Source organism: Pan troglodytes, chromosome 17, assembly GCF_028858775.2.
Source record: "Pan troglodytes isolate AG18354 chromosome 17, NHGRI_mPanTro3-v2.0_pri, whole genome shotgun sequence".
In the NCBI taxonomy this organism is placed as follows: Eukaryota; Metazoa; Chordata; class Mammalia; order Primates; family Hominidae; genus Pan; species Pan troglodytes.
In genome coordinates this window covers 30825716-30838114 of record NC_072415.2, presented here as the reverse complement: position 1 = coordinate 30838114, position 12399 = coordinate 30825716, and the positions used below count along the sequence as shown (strand labels likewise).

Sequence of the window (12399 nt, the reverse complement as noted above, 5' to 3'; positions counted from 1 at the left end):
CTATCTTTGTACAGATTTTTTTAAATGATTTTTAAAACAGATTTTCTCCTAGAACTCCTGGGCTCAAGCGATCCTCCCACCTCAGTCTCCCAAGTAGCTGGGACTACAGACTTGTGTCACCACACCCAGGTGATTTTTGTATTTGAGACAGGGCTTCACCATGTTGCCTAAGCTGATCTCAAACTCCTGAGCTCAGGCAATCTGCCTGCCTCAGCCTCCCAAAGTGCTGAGATTACAGGCGTGAACCACTACACCTGGCCTATTTTAAAGATAATTATATCATTTATTTTTTAAATTATAATTTCTAAATAGCACTTCAACATTTAAACATCTTAGCACATTTGCTTTATCTCTGTCCACACAAACACACATATACTCTGTATTTTTGGTCAATTATTTGAAAGAAAGCGGCAGCTGTTTCTTTCTCCTACATGAACATACTCCAACATGAAAATATCTTGAGTGTGTAAATAAAATTATTTATTTCATTGTTCTCTAGATCTAGAACTAATCTAGCAGATATGCATTATCAGGTGCCAAAGATTTAATATTTATTTGTTTATTAAAGAACTACCTTAGAAACCCTGAAATATGGGAGGTGACTAGAGTACATTTGAGAGTGGGACAAGTACAGTAAGTCAAACTGTACTTTGAGTAGTACAGAAGTTTTACTGGCCCATCTGGTACTTCATCTATTTTCCTTGTCAAATCCTAGGCCACATTGAATCACAAAATATGAAAATATAATTTTTATTTTAAGCTAGACAATATAAGTATATTAAGTCAGATACTACATGTGTTAAATTTGTGTGTTTATTAAATATTTATGCCTTAAATACCTGTAAGGTTAAAGCACGTTTTAATGAGTAGACAATTACTAAATATATGAGTTACTACCATTGCAAGGCATGAACATCAGGTAAGTTAAAACTAAGCTTTGTTAGAGTACTTGAATTCCTTAAAAACTTAGTTTTCTATGAAAATAGAGTTTGGCTCCATTAAGTTTAAAAGTAATTTTATTAAACGCTTTGCAGTGTCTGGCACATATGGACCACTTAATACTTGCCTTAATTAACTAAAGGCTCTCACCTTTAATGTGGTTAGAAAGAGCACTCAGTGCCGGGCGCAGTGGCTCACGCCTGTAATCCCAGCACTTTTGGAGGCTGAAGCAGGCGGATCACGAGGTCAGGGGATCGAGACCATCCTGGCTAACAAGGTGAAACCCCGTCTCTACTAAATATACAAAAATTAGCCAGGCCTGGTGGCAGGCACCTGTAGTCCCAGCTACTCGGGAGGCTGAGGCAGGAGAATGGCGTGAACCCAGAGGCAGAGCTTGCAGTGAGCCGAGATTGTGCCACTGCACTCCAGCCTGGGCAACAGAGCGAGACTCCATCTCAAAAAAAAAAAAAAAAAAAAAAAGCACTCAGTAAGGACTTGGATCTGATTTCTAGCTCAAGCTGAGGCTTCATCTCTTTGGCTACTTGTAAATAAGGAATATGCACTAGATTATATCCAATTAGCATTACTATTTTTATTCCATATCTTGTGTTTATTGTGAAAACACTTAATAAATCTTATCGGATCAGGAAACTTAATACATAAAACACACATTTTTTAAAAACTAAATTGTCAATACTGAACAAAAAGACTTCTTTCAATGACTACAGACTTGAACTTTTTTCTCACTTGATAGCTCGAATTACATCTTTACAAGAGGAGGTGAAGCATCTCAAACATAATCTCGAAAAAGTGGAAGGAGAAAGAAAAGAGGCTCAAGACATGCTTAATCACTCAGAAAAGGTAAATGATTTAACATATACCAATTATTATAAAATAGTAATTACTGATTATCATAGACTACTAGGTGGTTTTATAAAATAGCATTTATTCTTAATGTTTATATAGTTACATTTCTAAAAGTTTTTATGTTTGATTGGTTGTACGTGGGGATGTATGTATGTCTTATTTAGGGTTTTGTTATTTGTTATTTTTATTTTTACCCTAGAGAGCATTAGATGTTTCATGTTAACAGACCATCACAGATTCCTTTGGTTTGGAAATACCTTTTTATAAAGTATGTTTCCCTATTTTCTTTGTACATGAGTAAGATGAATGTGCTGTGAGGGCTTATGAAGAAGGAAAACAACAGATCAGTACGTGGTAGATGATGAGTACCTGTTCTGTTGTTTTACAGTTAGCAAAATAGAAAAGAGCATAAAGTGATTGGCCTTTGCATTTAGAATTTTCTTAACAATAAAAATTTCATTGGTTATTCTCTGTTATATACCTAGCTAAGAGTTAAATAGATGATATAGAGATACAGCTGTCACTTTTTCAAAGCCTCTGAAATGTTGGAGGTTCAATAGAACCTCAGGTAAATTATCAGAAAAGCCACTACTTATCTTGTCCTTTGGACATGTTTTGTCACAATTAGAATAGTTTTTGATGGCCAAGCTGGTGTAAATGTGGACATAGGATAAAAGAAGCTTGAAGAGTAGAAAAGGGTACCCACACAGAAATGGAATATATTTTGACTCATTTTTCCTTTCTATATCAATGACTTGCCACAGGATAGTTTGTGGGTTTTTTTGTTCGTTTTTTGTTTTTGTTTTTTTGTGAAAGCAAAGTAAATGTGGATATAGATGCAAATGTAGATAAAGATCATTTAATATATTTTTTTAAAGTGGTAGCAGGCCAGGCAAGGTGGCTCATGCCTGTAGACCCAACACTTTGGGAGGCTGACACAGGAGGATTGCTTGAGCCCAGGAGTTTGAGAATAGCCTGGGCAGTGGAGCGAGACCCCATCTCTACAAAAAAATGCTTAAAAATTAGCCAGGTGTGGTGGCATATGCCTGTAATACTAGCCACTCCAGAGGCTAAGGCTGGAGGATAGCTTGAGCCCAGGAGTTCAAGGCTGCAGTGAGCTGAGAAGGTGCCACTGCACTCCAGCCTGGGTGACAGAGTGAGACCTCATCTCTTTAAAAAAAAAAGAAAAGAAAAAAAAAGATGGTATCAGAAATTTTTAAATAAACTGAAAATTTGTCTTATTCATTTCTGATCTTAGCAATGAACTGTCCTGAACATAACCACCAGCACAGCCTTGTTCTGCCCTCCGCCATGGTTAATGATTCAAATGGGAACGGAGGGGGTAAAGAAAAGGTTATCTTTTGCTTTTAATTATATGTGTTTATTGTGATTTTTAAAATAAGGCATCATATCTCTTCCAGAATATTAAATGTAAGATTTACTAACATGCATGCCTTCTGCACAGTTTATTACATGACTCCTACTCCCATTTTACAGGAAAAGAATAATTTAGAAATAGATTTAAACTACAAACTTAAATCATTACAACAACGGTTAGAACAAGAGGTAAATGAACACAAAGTAACCAAAGCTCGTTTAACTGACAAACATCAGTCTATTGAAGAGGCAAAGTCTGTGGCAATGTGTGGTAAGTGTCAGTTTTAATATTTTTACAAAATTGGCTTTCAATAGTGACTACAAAAAATTTGGTTTTGGTCAAAATTTTATACAGTATAACTTGTAGAAATTATAATATAAATTATAGGCCTGGCACAGTGGCTCATGCCTGTAATCCCATCACTTTGGGAGGCTGAAGCCAATGGGTCACTTGAGGCCAGGAGTTTGAGACCAGCCTGGCCAATGTGGTGAAACCCCGTCTCTACTAAAAATAAAAAAATTAGCCAGGTGTGGTGTTGCATGCCTGTAATCCCAGCTACTGGGGAGGCTGAGGCAGGAGAATCGCTTGAACCCAGGAGGCAGAGGTTGCAGTGAGCCGAGATGGTGTCACTGTTCTCCAGCCTGGGCAACAGAGTGAGACTGTGTCTCAAAGAAAGAAATTATAAATTATAATCAAGAAGAGGATGCCTTCCTTTTGATACTTTCCTTTTTTTTTTTGAGACGAAGTTTTGCTCTTGTCTCCCATGCTGGAGTGCAATGGTGCGATCTCGGGTCAATGCAGTCTCCGCCTCCAGGTTCAAGCAATTCTCCTGCCTCAGCCTCCCGAGTAGCTGGGATTACAGGCACCCGACACCATGCCCGGCTAATTTTTGTATTTTTAGTAGAGACAGTGTTTCACTATGTTGGCCAGGCTGGTCTCGAACTCCTGACCTCAGGTGATCCACATGCTTCGGCCTCCCAAAGTGCTGGGATTACAGGCATGAAACACCATGCCTGGCAATGCTTTCCATTTTTTAAGATCACAATTTCACCTTCTAGTTCCCTCAGTTTACTACTCTGTTTCCTATAAGTTAGTGGAGTCTGTCTTTTCTCTGTTTTTTAGTAGCCCTTTCCTTGATTTTCTTTATGATCCACTCTGGACCTCATCATCTGTTAATTCATCTGCTATCTTGCTTTGTACCCTCAATTTTCACATTTCTTTGTACTTCCACTGTGTTATGCCTCCAAACACAACCCTAGTTCAGACCAGCCAGCCACTTTCTTCAAGCAGTTGAGTGTTAGTCCAATGCATTATCTGCAACCTGAGTTGTCAATTTTTTTTCAATTTTTAAAAATTATTTATTTTTGGTAGAGAAAGAGTCTCACTATGTTGTCCAGGCTGGTCTTGAGCTCCTGGGCTCAAGGGATCCTTCCACCTCGGCCTCCCAAAGTGCTGGGATTACAGGCATGAGCCACCATGCTTGGCTGTCAATTTTTTTTGAACATATCGGTCATAAGTTTCTTCTCCCAGATTTTTATTTATCTTAAGTTTCCTGTGCCGTTTCTTTATCACTCCAGTTTTAGGTGAATTTTATTCTTATTTCACAAGTAAATAATGAAAGCATAGGTGTGAACTCCTCAAAATCTAGTTTTCTTGTCAATCTATCCTATCCTTTACCTGTCTTCATTATCTTCACTGTTATCTTAAAGGAGGGTAAGCTCCTCTTATCTTAACTTCTTTTCTCTTTTTCTTTTCTATATCATCAACCTTTTTACCTCCATTATCTTCTTTCTTACTGTAAACATGAACAAGTCTCCCATCTTAAAAACAGAGACAAATCCATGCAGCAATCTGTGATCCTTACTAATTACTACTGTTTTATTTCAAATAAATTAATAAAATAGTCAAACTTCAATGGTGTCAGATTCTTTATAGAAAAAAATTTAAAAATATCCAAACTAACAAGTCTTTTCCTCACCTTCGGCTTATTCTTAACCTACTACAGTCTGGATGTGTTGGCATCTTAAATTATTTTTGCTCAAAAGAAAGCTCATAATCTCATCCATCAAACCTGCTCTTATTCTTTATTCTCACTAACCTAGTTAATGGCCATATGGTCTTTATGAGCTCAGGCTTTGGAATCAGACAGATCAGTGTTGCTCTGTAACTATTCTAAGTTAGATGAAAAATGCATGTAAAGTGCCTGTGCATAGAAAGTTTTCAGTAGCTATTATCTTGGCTACTGAACATCACATCATCATCTTGCCAAGAGTTGTTCTACTCATCAGTCATTCTCACTTAGGTTAGAACAATTTTCCTTTTTAGTCAAATTATATTTTGGTTGTCCTTAAAATCCTTTAGTGGCTTTTCATTGTTTGCAGGGTACCTTTCAAACTCCTTGTATATACAGAATCTTTAAGTTGACACTTGCCTGTCTTTACAATCTTACTACTCTACACTTCGTTGTGTGTACCCTGTGCTTCTGCCATATTGAGCTTCTTTTATTTCTTTCACTTAAGTTAATTATTGACTGCCTACAGACAAGGCACAGCTGGGAATATCGCAGAGAATAAAACTGACAGGAAGCCCGGAGATTACATTCAGATGGTGAATATAGACAAAAAAAAAAAAAAAAGAATACATAAATGAAAATACGTACAGCTTGTAATTATTAATGGGAAGGAAATACATATTAATATGATTGTTTTGACTTGGCACTGCCCTGGATGGAGGTTCTGAGGAAGGCTTTCTGAGCTAGTAATATTTGAGGTAAGAACTGAAAGTCAAAATGAACCACCTGTTAAATGCGCTGGAGAAAGTGCATTCCAGGCAGAAGTGATAGTAAGTTCAGTATTCTTATTCTAAGATTTGTATGAAGCCACTAGCACATTTTAAGCTTCTGGGATGTGTAATTTATATTTTTAAAGATCATTCCCGCTGCTCTGTGGGGAATGCTTTCAAGAGTGAGAACAGTGATAAAAAGGGAGATCAGTTAGAAAGCTATACGCTGTAAACACTGGTAGTAGTAGAGAGGGAAAGAAGTCGAGGTATAGAGGAGAAGAGTGATGAATTGGATAGAAAGAGGCCGGGTGCGGGGACTCACACCTGTAATGCTTGCACTTTGGGAGGGCAAGGCAGGCAGATCATTTGAGGTCAGGAGTTCGAGACCAGCCTGGGCAACATGGTGAAACCCCCATCTCTACTAAAAAATACAAAAATTAGCTGCATGTAGTGGTGCGTACCTGTAATCTCAGCTACTCAGGAGGCTGAGGCAGGAGTATTCTTAGAATCCAGGAGGCAGAAGTTGCAGTGAATCGAGATTGCACCACTGTATTCCATCCTGGGCAACAGAGCGAGACACCATCTCAAAAAAAAAAAAACAAAAAAAAAAACTGAGTCTAACTGGGGTTGGAGTGGTTTGGGGATAGGCCAGAAGTAAAGGCATCTATTGTGGATATGTTAACTTTAATAAGATTATTAGATATCTAGGTGGAGATGTTAAATAGTCAATTGGTATCTAAGTCTGGAGCTCAGGAGAGAGATATCAAGAGTCAGAAGAACATAGTGGATGGATTTGTGTTTGATTAAACAGAAGGGTCTTAAGAGGTGACAGTTTTATTGGTGTAGCTAAGTTTGTAAGTTTGGGGGGAAAGATAAGGAATAGTTTATTTATATTTATTTAATAGTTTATATTTTGTCACCTAGAGGGTGGTCTCCAAGAGTGGGAAAGCACACTTTAAATAAACTTGAATCCTTACGGGGCAACTTACTAGTTACATGAACATGGAAAAGTTAACCTCTCAGAAGCTTAGTTATATTTCAAAAAAGGAGCCTCAGTGTAGACTAATATATTCCAGTAATAATTAAAAGAGGTATACTACTGTGGAATCTTATTCATCTGAATTGTATAAATTGGAGTTCCTACCATAGCCTTAAGCCTCTTCAACCTTTTCTGGAACAATGCAGGGTATAAATTAATAACCACAACCTTATTTTTCTGCTTTTGCTTGATATACGTTCATTGGTCTTTGTTAATTCACTTCCTTTCTAGCTATACTCTTCACCTTCTAGTCTGAAAGTGGTACCGATTAATCTCTCATCATTGGGCAAGAGCTGGGTTTAGAAGATTTTATTACTGTATTATATTTTATAACTCCTTTTCTTTAGAGATTTCTGCTATATAGTTTACATAATGTGAGAATTTCTATAATTACTAGCTCTATTCAAGTCCCAGAATAAAAACAATAGAGACATTTGAAACCAGTTTACAGCCCATATAAAGTGAAATGTGTTGAAGTACTCTTTCTTTAAATGTATGTTTGTAACTTTTTGCTTTCCCAGAGATGGAAAAAAAGCTGAAAGAAGAAAGAGAAGCTCGAGAGAAGGCTGAAAATCGGGTTGTTCAGATTGAGAAACAGTGTTCCATGCTAGACGTTGATCTGAAGCAATCTCAGCAGAAACTAGAACATTTGACTGGAAATAAAGAAAGGATGGAGGATGAAGTAAGAAAAATAGTACTGACTTTGTTCATCTGTTAAAAGAGAAACGGTTATATTAGATATGACTGAAGAGTTATCTATAATTTAAACACCATGAAGGAGATTTGAATGAAATAATTGACATGGGTCTATATTCACTGCTGTATGGTCACCCCAGCACCTAGAATTTTCCTCTTCAAATAGTTATTGAACATTCACTCTGTGTGATCTATGCCATTTTTCACTATGACAGTACAACTATATTGAAATGTCATAGTTCCTTCCCTGAAAAAACTGACCATCTGCTTTAAAGAAAAAAAAAGTCTTTATTATAATGCATCTTATATCCCCAAAAAAAGAGCATTGCTCTTAGATTTCAATAAAAGTGTTTAGCTGCAGTCTTTCCTGGCTTAGATTGATAGCACAGGGTATACATTTTATAAAGCAGTTAATAAACAGATAAAATGACAGTATGTCCTGGTGGTTACTATATGTACTTTAGAAATTATTTCTAAGACTGAAAGTAGGAAAGCCTTTTCAAGAAGATGTAACATGTTACCTAGATTTTAAAGGTTGAGTAAGACTTCAAAAGGTAATAGTTTTGGAGTCAGGGCTTTACTTGCTAGAGGGAATATTATCAATAAAGAGATGGATAATAAAGTGAGTACCGGCTGGATAAGAAGATGCATAAGGAAGGCATAAAAAGGAACTTGATAGAACTTTAACTTTTTGAAGGAAAAACGAAGACATGTTGAGTAGTCATGGGAGAAATTTGTAGGCCAAAGTATCGATACTCTTTAAAACTTGCATGGGTGGCCAGGCACGTTGGCTGACACCTGTAATCCCAGCACTTCGGGAGGCTGAGGTGGGAAGATGGCACATTGCTTAAGCTCAGGAGTTTGAAACCAGCCTAGGCAACATGGTGAAACCCCATCTCAAATACAAAAATCAGCTAGGTGTGGTGGCGCATGCCTATAGTTCCAGCTACTCAGGAGGCTGAGGTGGGAGGATTCCTTGCACCTCAGGAGGTCGAGGCTGCAGTGAGCCAAGATTGCTCCATGGCACTCAGCCTGGACATCAGAGTGAGACCCTATCTCTAAAAAATAAAAAATAAAACTTGCATGGGAGCTATAGGTGAAAGCACTTTTAGAAAAATCAATCTGGTAGTGGTATATAGAATGGACTAGAAAGAAGAGAAATTAGAGATACCTATTAAAGCTAGCATGCAGGAGGAATGTATGTTCAAAATTTGAAAGATAATATTCAGTCATTTAAAAAACATAATTTTTGACTACCTATTTGGCTCTGTGCTAGGAATTGGGGGTTACTGAAGTGAATAAGATATAGGGATGGTCCTGACTTTGTTGGAACTTACAGCCAGGAGGGAAAAACAGATATTAAAATAGTAACTACAAGCATTGCAAATAATTAAAAAGAAAGTACTGAATGCTATAGGGGTGTATTACTAATCACATTTGGGAGTTACAGAAGGCCTTGCTAAGAGTATGACATCTGAGAGCTGAAGAATGAATAAATGAAGGAGGATAAAACAGGAGTAGTGCGTACAAGAAATGTGAGGTGAGGGAGAATTTGTTGCATTTGAGGATCTGAAGAATATGATTGGATTGTAGAGAATGGCCAATGATAGGAATAGAATTAGAACAGATCATGAAGGCCATTGTAAACCACTGTATGAATTTTGAGTTCATTGGTCTCAACACCTAATAAACACTTCAGAAATATTTGTTGAGTTGAATAAAACATACGTTCAGTTTGTTTGGTTAAGCTTTGAAGGGTTGTAGAATAGAGCACGTAAACAGGTAAATTTAAGTACTCCATTCAAATGTTCCCCCAGAAATAGCTTTTTTTTTTTTTTTTGGAGACAGAGTCACTCAGGCTGGAGTGCAGTGGCGTGATCTCAGCTCACTGCAACCTCTGACTCGCAGGCTCAAGTGATCCTCCCATGTAGCTGGGACTACAGGAGTGTACCACCATGCCTGGCCAATTTTTGTATTTTTTTGTAGAGACAGGGTTTCACCATGTTGACCAGGCTGGTCTCAAACTCTGGGTTCAAGCAATCCACCTGCCTCAGCCTCCCAGAGTGCTGGGATTACAGACATGAACCACTGTGCCTGGCCCAGAAGTGAGTTTTATAATCACCTTGTACTACAGAATTTTCATGCTGATTAGGGTAGAAAGGAACCAGAATTTTTTTCCCTCCACAAGATCTCATGTCTGAAATTTGGAAATTAATTTGACTTAATAGTAAATCTACAGTAATAAACACATGGAACAATGAAGACTCTTTAAAATACTAATATTTTCTACTAGTACCATGAATTATAATGTGCTTGATTTGGTTAGTAGTCTTTCAAATAATGTCTAATAAATTATTTAAGAGATTTAAGATCCCAATTATTTTTCTCATTCATAGGTTAAGAATCTAACCCTGCAACTGGAGCAGGAATCAAATAAGCGGCTGTTGTTACAAAATGAATTGAAGACTCAAGCATTTGAGGCAGACAATTTAAAAGGTTTAGAAAAGCAGATGAAACAGGAAATAAATACTTTATTGGAAGCAAAGAGATTATTAGAATTTGAGTTAGCTCAGCTTACGAAGTAAGTCTTTAAAATAACATTGTGATTTCTTTCTTTTTTGTGTTCATCATTGACTTGTGTGTTTGACATTTTACATATGTACAGATTATGTACTTAGAGTTTGTGAAAGAAAGAAAAAAAGTATTTAGAAGTAAAAGAATTTACTTGCAAAGGTTTTCAAGGGAGTTCAGGCTTTGGAAAGACCACAGTTTTCTCATCTGATTTTCATGTCCACAAAAGTCATCACATTTCTTCAGGTTAGAATTACAAAAATCACAGTGCCTTGTAGGAGATGTTCAAGGTTTATTTCAGAGGCTAGAATTAGACATGACACTTTGTTCCTTTTGTTTTGTGTCTTTGGTTCATCTCAAAATGCAAAAATGTCTTTTTTCTTTTTCTGTTACTCTTGGGATGTGATATGCCTGCTTATTTGAAATGGAGAACAAGCAAGATCGGGAACACTTTCACAATTTGTCGAAGAATATGCTTCACAAGTTTAATATCAAAAGTGGATATATCTTATGCCAAGTCCTGTGTTTTTATTTCCTCCACATTTATTTTATCATATCATCACTTGCTAGCTTCATTTACAAAAGTGATTCTTGGATTAAATTGTCAGTTTTCATAAAATTGGATTTATATTGGTGAAATTCTTTTCCTCTTTTAGGGCCACCATTTTCACAAAAATGTGTTTTATATTTTTTTTCTCCAAAAATACTCTCGCTCAGCATTCAGTGGAGATTGGTGTAGACTTTCTGTCAACCACATACATGCCTTCTGAGATACTGAGAATACAAAGCTATTACTGTCTAATATGAAAGTCTAGCAGCTAGATTTTCAAGCCTAGCTGCTAGGCTTTCATATTATACAGTAAATAATTATTGAAAATCTGTGTCTTTGGGTTACATTGTGTTTCCATCTTTTGGACTCTGCTCCTATGTGAGTTGTGTTTATGTATGTATTATATACATGCAGTTGTCTATCTACGTTCCTCCTTGTCAGTTTGTTGTTCTTGCTTTCCCTTCTTACCTGATGGTTCATTTCCACCAGCCCCTTTCTTGTGCTTAATTGGCCATAATATCTAGTATGCAGTACTGAATTATTACTTATTAAATATAGTACTATGATATGTAGCACTGAATTATTAAATTTTTCATGCCCCCCTCTTTTTTTATTTACTGTACAAGACATTTTCTTCCCTATGACTGCTTTTCTCTGTAAAAATTTACCAAAAATATGGTATCAATTTTATTTTTTCATTTTGGATAGATCCACAATTAATATTCTCCAAAAAGTGATCATCAGTAGAAAAGGGTTCTCACTACTTTTGCATAGTGTCATTTTATAAGGAGCAAGATAGAACTGGTGTGGCCTGACCAAGTTAATTAGTAAAATAATGAATAATGAAGTATGTTTTTAAAAAATAAAGATTGTTTTAGTAAACTTTTTTATAGTAGCAACTTTAACAAACTAAGAAAAAATAAAGTCTAGTATAAGTAGGAGCATTTGTTCACTTGTTTTTCTTTTCATCTGAAGACAGTATAGAGGAAATGAAGGACAGATGCGGGAGCTACAAGATCAGCTTGAAGCTGAGCAATATTTCTCGGTAAGTGAGAATCATTTTTAACATACACACTGTTTCAAAACCTGACTTAAAACAAGATATTTAGATTCTTTTATGTGAACTATAATTCTTTTTCAAATGACTCTTCATCTTCTAATAAACATTGTGACTTTTCTGCTTTTTGTTTGTCCATTTGTTTCTTGGCATATTAGGCTATCATTGGTATATGTTTTTAAATTGTAAAACTTTTCAGGCCAGGTGCGGTGGCTCACACCTGTCATCCCAGCACTTTGGGAGGCCGAGGCGAGTGGATCACTTGAGGTCAGGAGTTCAAGACCAGCCTGGCCAACATGGTGAAACCCCGTCTCTACTACAAATACAAAAATTAGCCGATTGTGGTGGCAGGCACCTGTAGTCTCAGCTACTCAGGAGGCTGAGGCAGGAGAATTGCTTGAGTCCAGTACTTGGACATTATAATAAGCCAAGGTCATCTGTGCTCCAGCCTGGGTGACAGCAAGACTCTGTCTCATAAACAAAATGAAAGACTTTTAAATATTGTTGAAAACTCTTTCCGT

The 12399-nt window shown here is 36.7% G+C and overlaps 1 protein-coding gene across 5 annotated transcripts in view; it reads left to right on the top strand.

The window, feature by feature from the left end:
• The window catches only part of ROCK1 (Rho associated coiled-coil containing protein kinase 1), a 159734-nt gene that overhangs the window by 114996 nt on the left and 32339 nt on the right, over positions 1-12399 (top strand). For all 5 annotated transcript variants that reach the window (XM_063796020.1, XM_016933419.4, XM_001151982.5 and 2 more), the window contains 5 exons: positions 1694-1800; positions 3304-3454; positions 7526-7686; positions 10097-10281; positions 11797-11866. In XM_063796020.1, the coding sequence (XP_063652090.1) occupies positions 1694-1800; positions 3304-3454; positions 7526-7686; positions 10097-10281; positions 11797-11866 (674 nt within the window). The remainder of the gene's footprint in view (positions 1-1693; positions 1801-3303; positions 3455-7525; positions 7687-10096; positions 10282-11796; positions 11867-12399) is intronic.